This window comes from Phyllobates terribilis, unplaced genomic scaffold (genome assembly GCF_046119375.1).
Source record: "Phyllobates terribilis strain yellow unplaced genomic scaffold, ASM4611937v1 Scaffold_3__8_contigs__length_932513732, whole genome shotgun sequence".
In the NCBI taxonomy this organism is placed as follows: Eukaryota; Metazoa; Chordata; class Amphibia; order Anura; family Dendrobatidae; genus Phyllobates; species Phyllobates terribilis.
The window spans coordinates 75380016-75405043 of record NW_027362763.1 but is presented as its reverse complement, the minus strand read 5'-3'; the positions used below and the strand labels follow the sequence as shown (position 1 = coordinate 75405043).

The 25028-nt window shown below is 35.1% G+C and overlaps 1 protein-coding gene across 2 annotated transcripts in view; it reads right to left on the bottom strand.

Moving 5' to 3' along the window:
- Positions 1-21329, bottom strand: part of TFAP2B (transcription factor AP-2 beta) — a 36986-nt gene extending 15657 nt beyond the window's left edge. Inside the window, exons 1-3 of one of the 2 annotated variants that reach the window (XM_073674036.1) lie at positions 21089-21329; positions 15039-15497; positions 8071-8128 (exon numbers count right to left, since the gene is read on the bottom strand). In XM_073674036.1, the coding sequence (XP_073530137.1) occupies positions 8071-8128; positions 15039-15497; positions 21089-21169 (598 nt within the window). In that variant the 5' untranslated portion in view covers positions 21170-21329. Of the gene's footprint in view, positions 1-8070; positions 8129-15038; positions 15498-16765; positions 17152-21088 lie in introns of those variants that run through there. The other variant, XM_073674038.1, reaches the window with a different exon arrangement.
- Between the last annotated feature and the right edge of the window lie 3699 nt (positions 21330-25028).

Genomic DNA, 25028 nt, shown 5'->3' with positions numbered 1-25028 from the left:
TATAGATAATAGATAGATAGATAGATAATATATAGATGATAGATAGATAATAGATAGATAAATAGATAGATAATATATGATAGATAGATGATAGATAGATAATAGATAGATAATAGATAGATAGATATATAGATTATCATAGATGATAGAGTAGTAAATAAAATTAAATAATAATAAATTAAATAATAAAAACAATAAATAATATGAGACACAAGACGTAAAAGTCACATGAAAAGTGAATGAACGCTCCCCAGCAGAAGCCGCAGGTCGGTGCATGGTGTGTGCAGGGATCATACATGCGGTAATGATAATTTGGGGCTGGGGTGGGGAGTGCAGCCTCGCAGGTTCGCTTGGTTTGTTAGTAATTATGAGCACAGTGTTCTCCAGCTCTGGGAGGAAATAGTGAGGAAATGGAGCATGGCAAACCCTCAGCAGGGGCAGATTCTACTGCTCTCCATGTGCACAGGCTCGCGGCATACATTAACCCCTTCCTCGACACACTGAGGCCTGGAAGGTGAGAGTGCCCTGGGGGGACAGCTCCCTCCATCCACCAGGGTAGGGAAAATGTTAACCTACTTAGCCTAAAGTGGAGCTGTGGTGGTGACCCCGAATACATAGACATTTTTTTGGAGGAGGAGAGAGGAGGGGGCTGTTTGCTATTATTCCTGTTACTGACATCTATGGGGAGTAAATGCATGTTCCTGTTAAAAAAAATCTAAATTCACTGACAATATATTGTACTGTTCTTATTTTCTTATTCAGAATTACATTTAATCATATATCCCCAATTACATATATAAACTTTAACTAAGCATAGAAGATGTAATTATCCCACACTAAGTCCTTTTAGCCATAGCATAGTCGTAATAAAAAGGCCTAGAAGTAATAATTCTGTACTAATAAAAAAAGAATGATAATAAAATGTGAAAAATATAATAATAATAATAATAATATCCCAAACATAATAGTGTATGAAACAAATAAATAATATTAAATTAACAAAATAATAAAATAAATTATAGCAATGATAGTTAGTATATATACTTAATAATAATATATAGTTAATAATAATTTATATCTAATATGATAATTATTATATAGTTAATAATAATAACAATTATTATCTTTATTATTAATTAATATATAGTTGTTTTATTATTATTGTAATTATTATTCCATATTGCCATTATGTGTTATTTATTAGTAAATAATGACATGAGAAAATAATGATTAATACAAGCTTATATAATTATATTTGATAAATAATAATAATGATACAAATATAATAAATTATTATTACTATGATTATTTTATGTTACCATATATGTTATTTATTAATAAATAATAAAACGTGAAAATAATGATCAATACAAGATTATATTATTATATTAGAAAAATATTGATGATAATAATAATAATAAATACTAATTGTAGTAATATTAAAAAAAATTTCATATGATTATTATTCCATATTACCATGTGTGTTAAATATTTTTTAGTAAATAATACAATTAGAAAAGAATAATTAACACAAAATTATAGCATTATATTCGATAAATAATGCTAGTAGATGTAGTATAATAATAATAGAAGTAATAATACTAATATTTATCGAATATAATAATAATACTATTATGATTCCATCTGACCATATATGTGTTAATTATTTTTTAGTAAATAATACAATTAGAAAAGAATAATTAATACAAAATTATATTATTATATTCGATAAATAATAATAATAGTAGATCTAGTATAATAATAATAGAAGTAATAATACAACTAATAATTATTATTTATCAAATATAATAATAGTAATAATAATATTATTATTCCATCAGACCATGTATGTGTTAATTATTTTTTTAGCAAATAATACAATTAGAAAAGAATAATTAATACAAAATTATATTATTACATTCGATAAATAATAATAGTAGATGTAGTATAATAATAATAATAGAAGTAATAATACTAATAATAATTTATCTAATGTAATTATAATAACATTACTATTCTTATTCCATCTGAGCATGTATGTGTAAATCTTGCATTACCAATATTAGGTATGATTTATTGCCCCCTCCCATGACAGTTTGGCAGCCATTGTGCCTGTATTACACAGGCTGTATACTGGATATGATCTGGCCTCTGCAGTCTCCTGTCTTGATGGCAGGAGCATTTCCAATGATTTTTTAATGTCTACTTGGAATGTGGATGTGTTAATGTAGCGAATCTTTCTCATTATTGCTTTTATTGATTGCTCATTGACCAGCCCCTCCAAATCGTATTAACCACCCTCTGCCAATACGTATTAGTAGCTGTTAAGTGCCCCTTCCATTATCCCCCCAGTATCTGCCTCCTGATGGGGGCTCTAATGGACCAGGGCCCCTGACTATGTGGCATTAATGGCTCAAAGGGGGCTCATACAGAAAATTAGCCTTAAACGAGCTCTGGAGATCTGCAGCCATTTATCAGGCTGCTCCTGCTCTGCTCTCGTTTACTGTCTCTTCTGGGAACAACTCATTTCCCCCTTAACTAAATGACATCGGTGAAGCTGAGAAAGCTACAGTATAACTAGGGGGGAGGACTAGGCTCAGACACAGGGGTCCCTCTGCAGAGGTGGGACACCCACCTTGACGAGGGGGCTGTCACTGCTGTAGGTGGAACTAAAAGTCGCAGGATGCTATTATCTTTGTCCTCATACATTGCAAAAAGAACCTTCATTGTACCTATAAGTTATGTAAAGAACTATAAGTCTCAGCATTCTGTCGCAGGAGATCTCTGCAGCTGTGCGACATTTACTGCCATGGTGGGACATTTAGCAGTATGCCCCTATCAAGATATATTTCTATCAACATGAGTAAGGGTTGTATCTTGTGTCTAAAGTCAAAATATGCCAAGATACAGGTCAGGTGCGACATTTACTGACACATGTTGTATTGTACCTCCACCACTCACTATACAACCAATTGATATCAGGCTGGATCTGCTGCTGCTGCAGAAAGACTTGATCTGGGACTGTGCAGACAGTGGGACTAGAAGTCTCAGCATGTCCCTGCATACAGTGGGACTAGAAGTCTCAGCATGTCCCTGCATACAGTGGGACTAGAAGTCTCAGCATGTCTCTGCATACAGTGGGACTACAAGTCTCAGCATGTCTCTGCATACAGTGGGACTACAAGTCTCAGCATGTCCCTGCATACAGTGGGACTAGAAGTCTCAGCATGTCCCTGCATACAGTGGGACTAGAAGTCTCAGCATGTCCCTGCATACAGTGGGACTAGAAGTCTCAGCATGTCCCTGCATACAGTGGGACTATAAGTCTCAGCATGTCCCTGCATACAGTGGGACTATAAGTCTCAGCATGTCCCTGCATATAGTGGGATTAGAAGTCTCAGCATGTCCCTGCATACAGTGGAACTAGAAGTCTCAGCATGTCCCTGCATATAGTGGGACTAGAAGTCTCAGCATGTCCCTGCATACAGTGGGACTAGAAGTCTCAGCATGTCCCTGCATATAGTGGGACTAGAAGTCTCAGCATGTCCCTGCATACAGTGGGACTAGAAGTCTCAGCATGTCCCTGCATATAGTGGGACTAGAAGTCTCAGCATGTCCCTGCATACAGTGGAACTAGAAGTGTCAGCATGTCCCTGCATATAGTGGGACTAGAAGTCTCAGCATGTCCCTGACTGTTGTATGTGCCAACAAAAATACACTCAAACCCTTCAACTTGGAGATCATTTGGAGACATTTCCCCTTGGTAGAACCTTAGCATGGCATAGTGAGACCCCCACTTTAGACCCCCAGCACCAGAGTCAGCTCACTTTTTTGTTTCAAATTCTCTTCATTGTCCCACTAAGCTCATCATATTCTAGAGAGGGTCCACACATATAATCCAAGACACAGGCAGCTCACTTTTTGATAACTATTCTTATGTCATTGAATAATGAGGATGATGAGGGTGATGATCCACCGTCGTCATCATCATAGTAATAATGTAGACATGGAGGGAGCCCTGTGCTGTACATACAGAGCCCTTACTTTATGAATGCGAAAATGTCGCAACATTGCACAGATGCATCTCTTCGCAGTAGATAAGTCGCATTATTCCTCGTTAACCCTTTCATGCCGGTGGGGTTGTGAGAGCCATACATGTGACTGGTTGCTGCAATAACAAGTGTCACAATATAGAGCTGCATCCAGGTCATTACCGCATCCTATAAAGGAGAGCTCTGAAAGTTTTGGTAGGAGGAGGGGGGGCAGTAGGGATATTGCGACATATTTAATGGCAGCAGTAAAGTGTGGAAAGCTTGAGATGGAGCTGTCCTATATGCTGTGATGTGTGATGGGCAGGACACATAACACCCTGAGGCACAAGCCTTGGACATGTAGGTGAAAGGCAGATTCACACTGGGGTTTGTGTTGCTGCATTTTTTATTATTCATAATAATAATATTAATAATAATATTATTATTAATAATAATAATAATATCATTATTATTATTTAATCAAAACTGTTTAAACAATTGATGCATCGATTTCTGTCTGTTGATGTTTGTTTTCAATCGTTGATTGTATCTGCTCCTATTTCCAGGACCAATAAAATGCTCCCAAAAACAAATAAAAATAAAGAAATCTATAAATAATAGTAATAATAATAATAATAATAATAATAATCATTTGTGTCTTTTCTATTCTTTGTTCGATTTCTGATATATTATTTTATATAATGTTGGATCCAAAAATAAATGTGTTTTATTTTTTATTAGTTACAAACTGATTTTTTTTTTTTTTGATTTTCACCTACATTAATGTGCTCATATAGGGTCTTTTTTTTTTAGGAAGTTTTGTAGTGGACATTGAGGGGAACCTCTTCAAATCTTCCTCCAAATGTCAAAACTTCTGAAAAACTTGGAGCTTCCGCTCAGTTTCTTTTCCGAATATGCAGCAAAAAAAGAAGGCACCGTGTGCACACAGACTTATTACCCTGACCTCAATGATTGGAAAATTAAGAGTAAAAATGGAGCTAAAACTGGCACCGCTGAACCTGCTGTTTTCTAGGGGATCATTATTGTCCCTTTTTTTTTTTTTACTAAAAGTGGAATTATCTAGCAAGGGGTTCATTTCTGCAGTCTTTTTGGAAATCTCTTTGTAGGTTCTTGTGGTCAGTCCTGTTTCTGCACAGACTGTATCATGCAGTAAATGGATTTCATTACTTTTTTTTGGTAATAAAATAATTAAAAAAATATATATATATTCCTGTCATTATGACCATTGGCTTTAATGCAAACCTGTATGGATCCTGTCTACATATCCATCAGAATTTTTCTGATCCCAATCTGAGAATTGTGAACGCTGCGTCTTTATTTTACATCTCACAGTAACACATGATATTTGGCAGTGTTTGTTTTTTTTCTTTATTGTTTTATGCATATTTTATTTATGTGTTTTTGTTTTTTTTTTTCTTTTTACCTCTTTTTTGATTTCAGAAATGTAGGCTTCACTATAGTCACTCAGTGTAGCGATAGGGCTAAGTTCACACTAGGGTTTGTCTAATTTTTTTTGTAAGCTTAAAAAAAAAGAAGATTCGCAAAGTTGATGCATCAGTGGTGTAATAAACGGAAATAAAAACACTAATGTAATAGTTTTGAGTTTTTATACATTTTTTGCCAAAGTTTAAGTAATTGCAAAAGAAAAAGTTTTGTTTTACATCGTTTCTCCTTCTTGGAATTTTTCCTACATGTTGTAGATGGCCTGTGTGAACCTGACCTTAATTTATTTATTTCTGCATTAATAACACTTGATTATAAATCCTACAAAAAAAGGAGAATGCCATAAAAAAAAAACACCTTAAATGTGGCCTATAAAAAGCACCTGGGACCCGGTCTGCACCCCCTGCTATCAGCTTGGGGTAAAGGGTAAAATGATAAATGCCCAATCTGTAGAATCCTCAGGTGTGATGATGAGGGGGCTGAGAGCTGGGGTCTGTGCGGACCTCACTGGGGTCCACACACTGCAGAGCACGGGGGTGGGGGGATCGGGCAGGGCAATGACAGTGAGAAAACTGAAGCCGACGATCCTGGTCTGAAGCAGGAAATGGGCGGGTGACTCCTGTGCGTTTAAAAGAAATGTGTGTGTACGTGAGTGTATGGTGTACGTACATATATGTATGTATGTGTGTATTGTGAACGTAGATATACGTCTGCTCTATACATGATGTATGCAAATATCTATGTGCATAAACATGAGTGTAAGGTTTGTACACAACGTAAATAGCTGAGTTTGGTGTCTGTACACGCCTGCGACTAATTCGATGAGGGCATGTCCATATACATAAATACTGTATATACAAATACTTGTGTATATATATATAAATATATATATATATATATATATATATATATATATACACATACACATCCCATATAGTATATTATATATATATAGTGTGCATAGTAATGAATATATAAACATGTATGTGTGTATGTATACACATATACATATATATTTTTTAAATGTTTATATATACACCTTACAACGCACACAATATATATATATATATATATATATATATATAGATATATATACATATTTCTTTTTATGTATATATGCACATTTATATATATCTATATATATATATATATATATATATATATATATATATGTACATACACTCATTAATTTATTCACTCACATGGAAATTCACATTCACATACATGTGTATATGTGTGCATATGTTTATGCATGCCTTTCCTGTCATGCCATCGATTATTAAAATAACTGTGTTAAGACATACTAGATTTGCCATAAACCAAAATGTGATTTGTTTTTTAGCCTTTACCAGCTAACTAATACTAAAATAATATATATATATATATATATATATATATATATATATATATAACTAGATATACATATATATATATATATTAAATAATTTGTATATATGCATATATATACATGAGTATACGTTTATATATCTTTACATATATATGATATATAGATCTATCTATATAGAATACTTTGTATATATACATATATATGTTTATAATATCTTTACATATATATATAAATATAAACATAGTATCACATACATATAATGATAATATATATGTATACATAGATATATATGTATATACAGATGTGTATATCTATATATACATATTCCAATCTGCCCTATCCTATAGTTATCTAATTGCTTGCAGCCGATTGCTATTACCGGCTGGGTTCCATTATTGCCTGTGTGCACAGATACATAAGGATATACTGTATATTCTCCCCCCACCCTCCGATGATACGATGTAGATTATATATTACATTTGTTAATCTATGTGATCCATTTCATGGCATCTCCTTAAAGCAATGCTTCCCGGAGCCTTGACAATTAAGCACCCGGGCTCCGCTAATTATGAGTGATTGTGCGCAGACTGAAGAGCTTACAGGCCTCGTACTTTACTGAATGGGAGACAATTGTCAGTCAGCAAATCCTCATTGTCAATGTCATGCATCGTCAGTATTTGTCACACAAGGAAAAAAAAAATGAATAGAAGGCAATAAGCCCAAAATGAGTTATTGTAATTACATTTAATTAGTTTAATGAGTTAATTATTTTGCTTACAGCTGTACAAGAGACTGCAAACATTTGTTAAGAGCACACACTCAGTAACAGTGGGCTATATCAATCAGAATTTCCATGTGTTTTAAGCCATTAAACCCAAATGGTCGCCATGTTATCAAAACCTTCAGGGAAATTCAATTTAACTGTCAGACATATTTTTTTATTTTTTTTTTAAAGGGGCAAAAATAAAAATGTAAATATGTGAATAAAATGAAAAAAAAAATTGTATTTTCATGCAAGAAAAAGCATCCTGTATTTAACTTCGATGAACCTATCATTATTAAGCCGACTGTGCCTCTTTAAAAGAGAGCCGCCATTTTGGTTTCTTAAAGGGACCCTTCTCAGAATCGATTTTGAACTCAGAATTGGGAGAATTAACATTAATATATATGCACAGACTATGCTTCATTATTAATAGTATAATGGGTGGCCATTACAATAATACATACCTTTCTTGATGACTGACTGGTCCAGCAGATTCATAGCATTATTAGCATCTTCCACTGACTGTGAATATAAACCGAGAGAGATTAACAGCGGCACAAGGAGGGATATTAAAACATAATATATATAAATATATATAAATCATGAGGTGCTGCACACATTTCCATTTATATTAACCCGCCAGGACACTGTATATTATTCCGCCGCACATATGGACACTGAGTGGAAATGAAATATCTCCAGATGATAATAATAAAAGATGAAGAGCCTGGAAGTGCTGGAGTCATTTTCTTATCTTGTTAAACATTGAATTACACAGAGGATTCTGCCTTCCCTGCAATCTAATGCTAAATCAATGGGCTTCATGTGTTCCTCTCTGCATAATTTACAGGCCGGGCTCGGTTTAAATAAATTCCCATTTAAATATGAATAAATCTCCCAGTATTGGAAGCCGAAGCAATGAGGTCGTGTGGTTTTTATCGATTCGATTTGATTCTTTTCGATTTTAGGTTGGGCTGTATAATAAATGATGGTTGTTTAATGATTTATATATAATGAAATGTGTGAGGAGGGGAAATGAGGGAGAGAAGGGTGCTGGAAAAATGGGGAATCAAATGAGATCGGGAAAGTATTATTATTATTATTATTATTATTTCTACTACTATTACTATTATTATTATCTTCATCATCATTATTATTATTATTTGTATTATTGTTAATAATAATAATAATAGTAGTAGTAGTAGTAGTAGTAGTAGTAGTAGTAGTAGTTAAGCTCTATAATATTGAAATTAAATAACATCTTCAGATCATACTATTAATTAATAACAATGAGAAGAAGATGAAGAAGACGAAGCAGAAAAAGAAAAAGAAGAATGATGATTATGATGATAAACAGTTGGAAAACATTAGTCGTGTTAGATGCAAAACACATGGAACAAACCTCAGAAATGAATGAAACAGGACACATTAATAAAGTAAATATTATTACTTTAAGGGGGTGACTACATCATTCACAAATGTACCCCAAATTTATATATATCTATCTATTTATCTATCTATCTATCTATCTATCTATCTATCTATCGTCTATATATCTATATATTATCTATTAGCTATCCTTCTATCTATCTATTATCTATCTATCTATCTATTATCTATATATCTATCTATTATCTATTATCCATCTATCTATCATCTATCTATATATTATCTATTAGCTATCCTTCTATCCATTTATCATCTATCTATCATCTATCTATATATTATCTATTAGCTATCCTTCTATCTATCTATCTATTATCTATCTATCTATCTATCCATTATCTATCCATCTATCTATCTATCATCTATCTATCTATTTATCTATAATTTTTCTTTGCATAGAAGTATTCGATATCTATGTCTCTTAACTATTATTTTAAATATCTATCTATAATTCTAAATATTTATCTATATTTCTACCAGCTTTCTTTGCATATATGTATTTTCTGATCTCTCTATTATCTATCTATCTATATGTCTTTATACAATTATGGGTTTTTTATGTATTCATATGGAACATATATAGATCTATAATAATAATAATAATATTAATAAAATAAAAAGAGAAATAGGTAGGGTGAAAAATTAGCTAGAGGATAGATAGATAGATATATAGATAGCAGATAGATAAATAGATAATAGATAGATAGAGGATAGATAGATAGATAGATAGATAATAGATAGATAGAGGATAGATAGATAGATAATAGATACATAGACATATTGAATAGATATATCAGAAAATACATGTATGCAAAGAAAGATGGTAGATAGAAATATAGATAAATAGATAGATAATAGATAGATATTAGATAGATAGATAGATAATAGATAGATAATAGATAGATAATAGATAATAGATAGATATTAGATAGATAATAGATAGATGAGAGATAGATATATAATAGATAAATAATAGATATTAGATAGATAGATAATAGATAGATAGATAGATAGATAATAGATAGATAGATAGATAGATAGACAGATAATAGATAGATAATAGATAGATAATATATAGATAATAGATAGATGATAGATAGATAGATAATAGATAGATAATAGATAGATAGATAGATAATATATAGATAATAGATAGATAGATAGATAGACAGATAATAGATAGATAGATAATAGATAGATAGATAGATAGATAGATAGATAGACAGATAATAGATAGATAATAGATAGATAATATATAGATAATAGATAGATGATAGATAGATAGATAGATAGATAGATAGATAGATAGATAGATAGATAGATAATATATATATAATAGATAGAGCATTAGTCTCAAGTTCAATATAAATCCATGCTGGGAATTGTAGTCACATGTTGCAGACCACTGCCTATACCGCATGATGTATAGATTTCTATGGCCCTGATCACACTTATACCATCCTGGCAGCACTGAGACAATGTTGTTAACCCTTTAATATCATTACCGGGGGAATTACCTGCAGCTCTAATTATCTACAATTAGTTAAAGAAACACTAATATGTGGGAACCAGGCAGCATCAGAGGTGACTTGGAAGCAGGGTCAACCGAAATAAGGTGAGTGGTCATAGGGTCAAGGCTCCAGGGCTGGCCTCGGAAGGGTTAACAGGAAATTGTTCATATTTACCCCCAGCTCTTGTCATAATATGAGATCAATGTAATGACCTGTGGAGGAGGGAGGGGGAGATGCCAGGTAGACAACCCCCATCCTCCTCCACCCCCCACAACAGTAACATGGAGAAGTTGTTGTAGTTAATGAGAAGAGTCATGTCTGCTGTTGGTATCTAATCACAGCCTCCTGCTGGCTCCTCATGAAGGAGATGTGCCCAGCATGTTGGCACTTAATAGTCACTCAGAGCATCGTAAAGATTTAATTAGGAAAGAAGATGCCACAAACTACTGAGAGTTTTAATTACTACTGTAGTACACTACTTTCTATAGGAGGGAGCAGAGATCTTCTCTCTTCTCTGACTCTCATGGAGCTGCTTATATTGCAACATATAGAATGAAAATAGCAGAATTGGATTCATTTGTAAATTAGCACATTTAGGTGCCAGTCCCTTATTTGGAGCAGCCATATTGGTTGTCATTAACTCTTCGTGATGGCTGAATATAAATGTTAACTAGAGGAAACACAATGACTTTATATTCAGTGGAGCTTTAGTCATTCATTGTTTGGCCTTTAGTCTTGTGACATTACATTGTAAGTAGGGGCTTTATGTAAAGGTATAAACCTCCCATGTACAAACAGCAATCATGTCAGGAAAGGGTTAATCAGTACGATGCAAGCCAAGAGAACAAAACTGATGGGAGCCCAAGAAGCCAGAGGTAGAGATCAACCCTGTGCTGGTCTGTAAAGGCATATTGGTGATTTATATGTAAACTATGCATCATATATATGTTACCTTTAACTGATCTATAGATGATATCTTATTATTAGGGAGATTGGGGTGTAAGGTTTGGGGGAGGTCGGTGATCGTGCTTGACCCCTACATACGTCTTTGATATGGTTAAGATATTTAGATAGAAGGCTCCAAAACCAAAACTTTGCTCAGGAAAGGAAAAGCAAAAAATGCCAAACTATATGTGCTATCAGTGTCATCCATAGGAGGTCTTCACATAATGTGTGCCCACTAGCCTGTGTATACTGTGTACTGGGAGTGATACATTGTAGCCACTAGCCTGTGTATACTGTATAGTGTGAGTGATACATTGTAGCCACTAAACTGTGTGTACTGTGTAGTGTGAGTGATACATTGTAGCCACTAACCTGTGCATACTGTGTAGCGTGAGTGATACATTGTAGCCACTAGCCTGTGTGTACTGTATAGTGTGAGTGATACATTGAAGCCACTAGCCTGTGTATACTGTGTACTGAGAGTGATACATTGTAGCCACTACCCTGTGTATACTGTGTAGTGTGAGTGATACGTTGTAGCCACTAGCCTGTGTGTACTGTATAGTGTGAGTGATACATTGAAGCCACTAGCCTGTGTATACTGTGTACTGGGAGTGATACATTGTAGCCACTACCCTGTGTATACTGCGTAGTGTGAGTGATACGTTGTAGCCACTACCCTGTGTATACTGTGTAGTGTGAGTGATACGTTGTAGCCACTAGACTGTGTATACTGTATAGTGTGAGTGATACGTTGTAGCCACTACCCTGTGTATACTGTGTAGTGTGAGTGATACGTTGTAGCCACTAGACTGTGTATACTGTATAGTGTGAGTGATACGTTGTAGCCACTAGCCTGTTTATACTGTATAGTGTGAGTGATACGTTGTAGCCACTAGCCTGTGTATACTGTATAGTGTGAGTGATACGTTGTAGCCACTAGCCTGTGTATACTGTGTACTGGGAATGATACATTGTAGCTACTAGCCTGTGTATTTTTGTGTAGTGTGAGTAATACATTGTATCCACTAGCCTGTGTATACTGTGTAGTGTGAGTGATACACTGTAGCCACTAGCCTATGTGTATTATGTAGTGTGAATGATACATTGTAGCCACTAGCCTATTTGTACTATGCAGTGCGAATGATGCATTGTAGCCACTAGCCTGTGTATAATGTGTACTGGGAGTGATACATTGTAGCCACTCCTGTGTATAATGTGTACTGGGAGTGATACATTGTAGCCGCTAGCCTGTGTATACTGTGTAGTGTGAGGGATATATTGTAGCCACTAGCCTGTGTATACTGTGTAGTGTGAGTGATACATTGTAGCCACTAGCCTGTGTATAATGTGTAGTGTGAGTGATACATTGTAGCCACCACCCGGTGTATAATGTGTAGTGTGAGTGATACATTGTAGCCACTACCCTGTGTATACTGTGCAGTGTGAGGGATATATTGTAGCCACTAGCCTGTGTATACTGTGTAGTGTGAGTGATACATTGTAGCCACTAGCCTGTGTATACTGTGTAGTGTGAGTGATACATTGTAGCCACTATCTTGTGAATACTGTGTAGTGTGAGTGATACATTGTAGCCACTAGCCTGTGTATACTGTGTACTGGGGGTGATACATTGTAGCCACTAGCCTGTGTATAATGTGTACTGGGAGTGATACATTGTAGCCACTAGCCTGTGTATACTGTGTACCGGGAGTTATACATTGTAGCCACTAGCCTGTGTATACTGTGTAGTGTGAGTGATACATTGTAGCCACTAGCCTGTGTATAATGTGTAGTGTGAGTGATACATTGTAGCCACTACCCTGTGTATAATGTGTAGTGTGAGTGATACATTGTAGCCACTACCCTGTGTATACAGTGCAGTGTGAGGGATATATTGTAGCCACTAGCCTGTGTATACTGTGTAGTGTGAGTGATACATTGTAGCCACTAGCCTGTGTAAACTAGGTACTGGGAGTGATACATTGTAGCCACTAGCCTGTGTATACTGTGTAGTGTGAGTGATACATTGTAGCCACTAGCCTGTGTATAATGTGTAGTGTGAGTTATACATTGTAGCCACTACCCTGTGTATAATGTGTAGTGTGAGTGATACATTGTAGCCACTACCCTGTGTATACTGTGTAGTGTGAGTGATACATTGTAGCCTCTAGCCTGTGTATACTGTGTACTGCGGGTGATACATTGTAGCCACTAGCCTGTGTATACTAGGTACTGGGAGTGATACATTGTAGCCACCAGTCAGGTTTTATCTTGGGGAAGTAACAATGTATCACGAGGAGCTTTCCTCTCTACTTCCGTGTTCTGTAATAAGAGAGGGCTGGCATTTCACATCTCTGCCCCTCTGTAGTTTAGGCTTTAATACTTATAAGGTTATATTATAAACTAGAAGCAAATAGAGAAGAACAGAGTGTGATAAAGTTCAGGAAAAATGGGTAAAAAAGAAGCAGATTTGCTGATAGAAGGAAACTGCACAAGAGTGAAACCTAGAATGTGCAAGTTTTACAAGAGTGCTAAAGTGAACAGATTGTGGATGAAGAATGTAATTCTGCATCCATTAAGGAAGGATTGGGGGATCCATTATAAAGAAATCATCCAATAGTGTCATATGAAATATTTATTTATTATACTATTAGATGGTTTCTATATACTGGATTCCAGTATATATAATGGCAAAGCTTAAATGAACATAATTGGATATTTACCATGCCAATACTATCACTATTGTCCTATCCCCAATATGACATATTATCTATCTATTTATCTATCTATCTATCTATCTATCTATCTATCATTACCTATTTATCTACCTATTTATTATCTATCTATTATCTATCTATTATCTATCTACCTATTATATATTTAATTATATATCTATCAACCATCTTATCATCTTATATCTATTCATCCATTTATTTATTTCTATTTCTTACCTTTTCCCCCTTCTTTTATCTATCTGTCTACACTATTCAACATTAAGACTGCAACACCAAAGGAAAATCTATCCATTTCTTTCGTTCTTTCTTTCTCTCTACACTCCTCAACATTGAAATTGCAAAACTAAGATGGAAAAATCTATCCATTTCCTCTTTCTTACTTTCTTTCTTTCATTCTTTCTTTCTTTCTATCTCTGTACACTCTTCAAGATTGAAATTGCAACACTAAGATGGAAAAATCTATCCATTTTTTTCTTTTTCTTTCTTTCTTTCCTTCTTTCTTTCTTTCATTCTTTCTTTTTCTCTACACTCTTCAACATTGAAATTGCAAAACTAAGATGGAAAAATCTATCCATTTCTTTCTTTCTTTTTTTTCTTTCTTTCTTTCTTTCTTTCTTTCTTTCTTTCTTTCCTTCTTTCCTTCTTTCGTTCTTTCTTTCTCTCTACACTCTTCAAAATTGAAATTGCAAAACTAAAATGGAAAAATCTATCCATTTCCTTTCTTTCTTTCTCTTTTTTTTTTCCCCCACCCTGCCCCTAATCTATCTAATAGAGATATGACACCATGCATACCTGTAAATCGTCCATGCCAGGGTGCCCGATGCCATGCAAGGACAGGCTGTCCCCCATGCCGGAGTCCAGGCCATGGTGGGCTGAGTGGAGCAGGACATCTGGCCGCCGGACTGAGTGGTAGTCCCTCCTGGGGTCCAGCCCTGACAGTTGGGGCAGGGAGGCTCTGGGCTGCGGTAAGAGAGATCCAGTGTCCGAGCTGACATCCTGCCTCTGGCGCTGCCCCCACGGGTGCTGCTGTGGCTGATGCAGAGGATTTAAGGAGTAAGGGTCATTGACGTGGGAATAAGGGTCCTGGCTCTGATGGTAGGGCAGCGGCTGGTAGGGTGGTGGAAAGTAAGGAGGCTGGAAGTCCGAAGAAGGCGTATGTGACAGCGGAGGGGCACTGGAGTAAGGTCCCTGGGAGACTGAGCCCAGCTGGGACAGTCGGGAGCTGTGGCTGGGCACACCGTCATGGCGGTCCTGGGAGGGAAGTGAAAGAATATTCTTACTTATCAGGGTAATGCATAGCAAAGAAATACTGAGAATAAGAAATCGTTCGAAGAAAGGAACAGTAAAATAATTGTAAAGAAAAATGCTACATGGTCTATAAACGGTTAATCTAAAAAAAAAACTAAAATAAATAATAGTAAAAGATGCATAAAATAAATAAATAAATGAAATGCATAAGATGCATAAAATACATAAAATCTGCACTTTCCCATTTACATCCAGACTGCATGTGGCCTGTGCAATCCCAGAAGAACATCTGAGAAAATTAGAGACATAATATCTCATATGCGACAATATAAATGCACTTGTTTATACTTTAAATATTGATAACTAAAGAAACATAAAAGGTGTAATAAAACTACTAGAGATTTCAGCTTCTAGAATTTTAGAATTAAGTGATGAAGAAAAACACAAGTGAAAGGCCATCAGATAGAAATAGGGGAAAAAACCTGTTGGGAAATATATCAAACAGCAACAAATCCTTATCTGGCCAAGTAAGCACGAAAAGCAATGAGAAAAATATCACCATAATATTAGATTTAACTCTTAGTTTAGTATGTCATTAGAAAAACAATTAAATAGTTAGCACTTATAATATTTTCTATAACAGTAAAAAAAAAAAATCCAGCCTCATAAGTAAAAAACGACAAGAAATGGAAAAAAGCAAAAAAAAAATAATTAAAAATAATATAATCGTTTAAACAAAGACCTGAAATAATACAATACAAAATGCACAGTGAATATTACACTTGAAATAAAAAAAAAGAATACAGATTAAAATATAAAATAAATCAAATTATAAAATGATGAATAAAATCTTCAAAGATAAAAAAAAAATACCCAGATTAAAAAATAAAAAAAAAGAAAACAAAGTAGATAAGTCAGGTAAAAAAAAATCCTAAAAAAAAAAAATAGGAAATAGCTTACAAAACCAGAACAATGCAGAAGTTTAGCCTATCCCAACTAGGAAAGGAGGGGGGTTGTTGGAAAAATCCATGGAAAAGAAGTTATTTCAAGAAAAAAAAAAAAAATCAGTCCAAATCGCCAACAGCAATATCTGGAGAAGTTTTTTTTTTTTGTCTCCAGCTGACTATGGTCCACTCCTAATAATAAGAATTCAGAGAAAGCCCAGCTGTAGCTACAATGATTGCCCTAAATGACTAAAGCCAACGGCGTTAAAGGGGAAAGAAGAAGAAGAAGATAAAAAAAAGAAGAAATAATGGAAGCAATGAACTCACCATAGCTGAATAGGTGTGTACTAACATCTGGACACAATGCGGAGCCTTCAAGAGTTAAATCAAATAAAATGCTTTAATATAGGATGGAAACCCTACAAGAACACTGCTTGACTTATATCCAAGTCTATCCATCAAATAATGGCCAAAAATAGGGGAGTATGGATTGTCCTCTCTGTGTGTCCTCCTTTAAGCTCCTCTTCCACCCAAGGCTAGACTGAGACTGCTAGGACGCCCCTTCCCACCAATGCTCTACACCGCCTCATAATAATTGATATTCATGACTATTAATATTACACCAAGGCAGCATGAAGCTCCTCCATCCATCCAGCTCTCTAGCTCCCCTACTATTGTAAATGACGTTCATTCAGTGGAGAATTACTAGATGTAATCAGACAAGGGGGCTGGCGATAGGAAGTCTTGGCTAAAAGTTTACCAGTGGAAGGATGAACAACTGTCAATTAAAGGAGATGGAGATTTTTACGCACAGCCCCTACTGGAATATGGAATGAGTTAGGTGCTAGGTTGTAGGGCTAGAGGCTAAAGAAAAAAAAAAAAAAAAGATTTCCTTCTCTTTCACTTAATTATACCTTGCTAATAGCCCTCAGTGATTAACACTTCTCCTTTAAGCAAATAAACAAAGGGCTTTTACACCGCAGAGAAGGGGGGAGCTGGGCAGAATTTTTGCGCATCGTGCGCACGGGGAATAAAAAAAAAGAAGAAATGTTTTTGAATTTTCTTTTTTTTTTTTCTTTCTCTCCTTTTCTTACAGAAAGTGAATTTCTAGTTTCACGGATGGCCACGGGCAATTTTTTACTGTCTTTTGATGTCTCGTGAACTAGCAAAACCAGTCTGCCTGTCATTATTATCTGCTTGTTTTGGAACATATTTCTGCATTTTAACCCATTTCTAGAGCCCGGATCAGTTCCTTTAAGTTTGTGAATATCCCAGGCTGTTTAAGATGCGCTTTTTAGTTGGGTATTTTTTTTTTTTTCAATATAAATACAAATTCTAAGTAGATTTTCCGCCCGAATATTATTATTTTTTTGTATATATTATAAAGGAGGTCAGAAGAAAGCAATAACATAGGCAATAACTGCAATATTTACCAATTGTCGCAAAGCACTGCTCGGTATGTATAGGGCACTAGACAGTGTGGGGTATCACTAATTTTAATAACTGATTGTGTTTTATAGAGATGATATAATTAACTATCGCAAGAAGATGTTTAAATAAATGCAAAGACTTGCAGTAATGGAAAAGCGAGGGCACAGAGAGAAAAATGGAGAAAGGTGGCAGAAGGGGCACACATATGAGGAAAGAGGACCCTAAAATAGAGGGATAGAGAAGGGGGACCGAAAGAGGGGTCACAGACCAAAAATAGGGAAAAGACAACAGGAGATAGAAGAGAAATAAGGGGTACAGACTGAAGGAGAGAGACCCTGAAATAAAGTGAATAGTAAGGGTACACAGATGAAACAGAGGACAGAAAGAAGGGGTACAGATTAAAAAAAATGGGGCAAAGACAATAGGAGATGGAAAAGAAAGGCAGAAAGAGGAGTGGAAAGAAACAGAGGGGCCTGAAGTAAGAAGGAAAGGTAGAAGGGACAGAAAGAGGGGAACATGCTAAAAGGGAGGATGGGGATAAAGTGAGATCGGGCACAAAGGGGAAGAGAAAGGCAAGAAGAAAAACGGGGTTCAGCCAGGTGGAGAGGGCACAGAGGGGGATGGAACTAAACTGTGGTACAAAGAGAGGGCACGTCGAAATAAAGGGGGTACAAAGAGGCACAGAGACAGGGGGCACAGAGACAGAGACAGGGGATAAAGAGACAGGAGGTACAGAGAAACAGAGACAGGGGATACAGAGAAACAGAGACAGGCGATACAGAGACACAGAGACAGGAGGTACAGAGAAACAGAGAGAGGAAGTACAGAGAAACAGAGACGGGGGGCACAGAGATAGGGGATACAGAGACAGGGGGTACAGAGACGCGGAAAAAGGGTGTATAGAGAGACAAAGAAAGGGGGTACAGAGATTTAGAGACAGGGGCACAGAGACACAGAGACAGGGGGCACAGAGACACAGAGACAGAGGGCACAGAGAGAGCAGCACCGCTTTGCATTGCGCGTAACTAATTCAGCATATGCCGGATTATGGCAGTGTTCCGCTGATAATTAGCGTGACTGGCGCTATAGAGAGCAGAGACACCCCTTTATCAGGGACCGGCTGCCTGCAGGGAGTGGGGGTAAGTCACCCCCTCCAGCCCCCAAATCACAACCACCATCCCTATCTGACCGCAGTACATGAGATCGATCATAACCATCAACCTGCTCTCACTGCAGAGAAGAAAGTGAACTTCTCCCCTCCATCTCCTGCTGAAACTCCTGAACTTCTCCATCTATTGTAAACATTAACTAGAATCAGGACTGAAGGCTACTGCAGCAGTGACCTCTCCTAACACTCACCCTGCCAGGGTCTCACATACCCAAATAATCCATCCACCCCCACCCCACAGTCACACTCATCCATTGTTATCCAGTATAAACACCCCAAGCGCCATCTCTATAGGGTAAAGACCCTTCCCAAGTGAGCATTCCTCCAGAAAGTCGCCCCTGCCAGTGAACTCTGAAATTATTTATGTATAATACATATCTAGATATATACAAATATGTATAAAGTCTATCTTCCTATCTATCATCTATCTATCTATCTATCTATTATCTATCTATTATCTATCTATCATCTATCTATCTATCTATTATCTATCTATTATCTATCTATCTATCTATCTATCTATCTATCTATTATCTATCTATCTATTATCTATCATCTATCTATCTATTATCTATCTATCTATCTATTATCTATCTATTATCTATCTATCTATCTTTTCTATCAATTTTACGTAAGTAAGAAAATGTTGAAATTTTATGAAATGGATTTCAGCTTGAAAAAAAAAATGTAACACTCAGATGTAGAATAATATTATTCAATCATAGAGTATAATGGGCAACACAATATACAAATAGAAAGGAAGTTAAAAATATAAAGAAGAGTAAAATATAAAATAAAATATACACTAAATAGAGCATAAAGGGTAAAGTAAATGCAACAATGTATAGAAAGTGTAAAATATAAATTCTATGTAAGTTATAATGTACAGACCTTGTAGGGAAAGTGTATAATGCACTGTATACAAAGTGTATTACATATCATATATACATGGCGTATGATATATAGATTAGATGATAGTTTAAAAATGATGAATAGACTGCTTTTCATTATATATATAAATATATGTACACATATATATAGTAATTAGAGCAGTATTTACACAAGGTATGGACTATGTGTAATATAATGTATAAATGTGAGTACAATGAGTAAGGTTTACATAGGGTTTAGAAAGTGTATAGTGTATAGACCGTGTATAATATATATAAAATACAATGGACAGATTGTGTATATTATTATACCAATGGATAATATGTCCACAGTGTATACTATATAGACTATGCGTGGAGATGTATAAATACTGCATTAAAAAACTATGAAAAACTAGATGCAATACAGAAAGTGTGCGATCTAAACCCAATGTATAGAAATTGTACAGCAGACATTGCACAGATCTGGTATAATATATATTTTAGTCAATATATGGATGTATTCATTGCATGGAAATTGATTCGATACTATATAAATTGGATAACGAAGAGCAAATATAATGCATCTATAAAGTATAAAAAAGGTAGATGTAAATAGATGAGATGGAGACTTTGTAACACTCTGCTGTAAACTAGAAAATAAACAGAAAATATAATGCAAAGTTAAAGTGAAATATAGATATAAATAGATGAGATGGAGACTTTGTAACACTTATAAACTTGATAATATACAGAAAATATAATGTATGGAAAATGACTGTACTGACATGACATGCAATATATATCATAATGATTATGTGAAAGTTAAGTGGAAAAACTCAATGTCATATGGAAGCTATCATTTTAAATAATTTTTGGAAACTTTTTTTTCTACATGAAAAGTCGTATAAAATATACTCAAAGCATAGGGAGTCTTAGGAAGTCTGTACCATGCAGGGAAAGTTTATAATAGAGGGGATATAGTAGTAAAGTGTGTCATAAAGTACAGAAACTATGATGTGCGGATAGTGTGTGATATGCAGGTTGAGTGGATGTAGGGTGCAGTCAGTGAGTGGATCTGTCATGTGTGGGGTATATGGACAGGACATGCAGAGCCTCATGGATCAGGTCGGTTCTGCAGAGCAGGATGGGGATGGAGCAGTGACACAATGTTGCCTTTACCTCGTAGATATCTTCATACTTGACATTTTCCACCAGTTTCCAGAGCATTGTGGCTGAGTGTTCAGTGTGTGGGGAGCGCATTCATGTGAAGAGCAGATGTCTGCAGTCTCACTCACTCCCTGTCTGTAATGATCCACATACAACTGAAAGTGGGGGGGACCCACTCCACAGAAGAGCAGCAACCTCTCTGTATCTGGGGCTGGGAACAAAAGGCTGAGCTAGCAGGACACAGCTCCTCTGCCCCTACCCATCATCCATCATGTGCATCTACCACACTGTACATGGGGATGTGAGGGGTGCCAGACAGAGGGGTCTGGAGCCAGGAATAGGGGGTCGTCAGGGGCTCACAGTGTTCTGGGATAGGAGGACAGTGCACGGGCTCTGCAGGAAGGGAGATGTGTCCGTGTGTGGATGGAAAGAGGATACATGTTATTTAGTGGGATGATGTATATATATATATCCTATAGATGGATTATACAACATCCAAAACTAACACGCAGAGTCCATCCTGTTCTGCCCTATCTACACCAGTCATATATATTTATCTACATTCTAACTCGTATATTTATTCTTTCTTTCCTTCTTCTTTTTCTTTCTTTTCCTTATTATCAATGTCTATCTCACATCATATCTATCTATCTATCTATCAATCTATTATCTATCTATCTATCTATTATCTATCCATTATCTATCTATTATCTATCTATCAATCTATTATCTATCTCTCTATCTATTATCTATCCATTATCTATCTATCTATCTAATATCTATCTATCTATCTATCTATCTATCTCACATCTTATCTATCTATCTATCTATCTATCTATCTATCATCTATCTGTCTATCTATCTATTATCTATCTATCTACCTATCTATCTATCTATCATCTATCTGTCTATCTATCTATTATCTATCTATCTACCTATCTATCTATCTATCTATCTATCACTATTTTGGCAGAATTGGAATTTGCTTAGTTAGATCTTCATGGTAGGTGAGCGAAGAGAAATTACCCCCATATAATATTATGCATTCATATCCCCTATACGATCTTTCTATTATCTATCTATTATCTATCTATCTATCTATCTATCTATCTATTATCTATTATCTATCTTTCTATTATCTATCTATTATCTATCTATCTATCTATCAATCTATCTATCTATCTATCTTCTCTATCTATCTATCTTCCTATTTATCTCTATTTATCATGCAATATTAATCAATGTATCTATATTCTATATTTCTATCTATCTATTATCTTTCTATCTTTCTATGTATCTATTATCTATCTATTATCTATCTATCTTGAGTAAAATAAAAATAATTGCAATATCACAGTATACGTTGCTTTTTTATTTTATTGTCTTTCCTCAGCAGTAACTAGTCTTGCTGCTCCTTTTATTTCTGTCCTATACAATATCCACTGCTGTTACACTATATACTGCTTCTGTCACCGGCCATAGTAAGTGACTATGTGCAGGGTCCCTGCTGTGCGATGTGACTCAGGTGAGGTGGGGGCGCTGCTGTCAGGTGCAGGATTGGGGTCGGGGATGGTCCCAGCTCTCCTGCCCCTCTGGTCAGTCAGCCCCTCCACCATTATTATGGGGATGAGTCTACCTGTCCCAGATCCTCCCCGCTCATTATCACTGTATAACACCACAGTATAACGAGCACAGGGGGTTATTATTATTATTATTATTATTATTAAAGAAACAAAAATGAAAACAGTAACACAGACAGCCAATGAAAATGTAGCATTGCATGAGGAAAGCTGAAAGAAAAGAGAAACAAAATGAAAAAATATATAAGGAAAGAGAGATAGGTAAAAAGATAGATAAATAATAGATAGATAGATGATAGATATTAGATAGATAGATAATAGATAGATGATAGATAATAGATAGATAGATAATAGATAGATAATAGATAGATGATAGATAGATAATAGATAGATAGATAGATAATAGATAGATAATAGATAGATGATAGATAGATAATAGATAGATAGATGATAGAAGATAGATAGATAGATAATAGATAGATAGATAATAGATAGATAGAGAGATAATAGATAGATGATAGATAGATAGATAGATAATAGATAGATAGATAATGATAGATAATAGATAGATAATAGATAGATGATAGATAGATAATAAATAGATAGATAGATAGATAATAGATAGATAGATAGATAGATAATAGATAGATAGATAATAGATAGATAATAGATAGATAGATAATAGATAGATGATAGATAGATGGATAATAGATAGATAGATAATAGATAGATGATAGATAGATAATAGATAGATAGATAATAGATAGATGATAGATAATAGATAGATAGATAATAGATAGATGATAGATAATAGATAATAGATGCTGTAGATAGATAGATAATAGATAGATGATAGATAAATAATAAATATGTAGCTAGGTAATAGATATGATATAAGTAAATATGTAAGAGACAGAGATAGATAAAAATACATATATAGATAACTAGATAATTGGAGATAAAAAGATGGATAAATAGTCTAGAAAAAAAGCAAGATAAATAGAAAGAAAGAGAAATGGGGAAAGAAAAAAACGTAAAAAAGGAAACAAATCTAGATAGCTAAAATAGATTACAAAACAAAGAAGTTTTTGAAAAAAAACGAGAAAGAATAAAAGAGAGAAAAAAAGAAATGAAAGAAAGAAAAGGAAATAAAAGCAAGAAGGATGGGTATAGATAACTGGATGCATTAAGAGTGAAATAGGAGAAAGTCAAACATGCCCAAGTCTAGATATAGCAGCAGATGTATGCATAATCAGAAGGAGTTGTGTAGAGAGCTATAAATTGATAAATGGATGAATAGATATTTCACAAAGAAAAGCAGCAGACTGGTGAACAATAGATAAAGTCCAGGTGCCATCCAGCAGAAGCACTGCCATACTTGTCCAAAGGGATAAACAATGAAGAAATCTCAGCTCTCCACCAGGGTGCAAACCAAAATGTGGTTCATACATGCAGATACATGTGATAGGACTGAATCATCACCCTACTGACATGAGTAAGTCAACCACAGTATGGATTGTGTCCTGGAGAAGAGCAATGATGGCTGGAAAGATATATAGATGGATAGATAGATAATAGAGAGATTAGATAATAGATAGATAATAGATAGATAATAGAGAGATTAGATAATAGATAGATAGATAATATACTGTATAGATAAATAATAGACAGATAGATAGATAATAGATATGGGATAAATAGATAGATATAGATGGATAGATAATATATAGAAAGATAATAGATAGATAATAGATAGATTAGATATTAGATAGATAACAGATATAATGTATATTAGATGTAATGAGTGGATAATGTCCCCATGTATCACAGCAGCAGGACTCATCATCCTTCCATCTCTGTTACTCTTCTGTGCATTTAACACAAACCAACAGGTAAATTGGCCTAGAGCGCCCTCTATTGAAAACACTGAGAACAATGAGTTGCAGTCCAGGAATGGACAATCTTTTTTTTTTAGTTTTCATTCTGTGCTCTTCATTAAAAATGGAAATGTTTGTTAGCTTTTTAGGGGCCCTTCACAGAGAGGGTCATTGGGATAATGCACCCTATAGTGAGTGCTTGTTGCTCTATGTAGATTGCATGTATGATCACTGGAGACCGATTAATATTGTTCATTGGTCGGATTTGCCATAATTATGATTAATCCACTTTGTACCTTAGTGCCTATCACAAATATACAGCTGGTGCAGCACCTGCTCTTCTCAGCTTCTTCTCTAGAGCACTGCTAGGCAGTGCAGACAGGGGAAAACAGATTACAAGTTGCAAATTAAATCTGCTTTCTAAAGGGTTTTCCAGGTAGAACAAGTTGGCAGAAAAGAGGTTTCCCCTGAAATGTACAAGGGAGCCATAAAGGT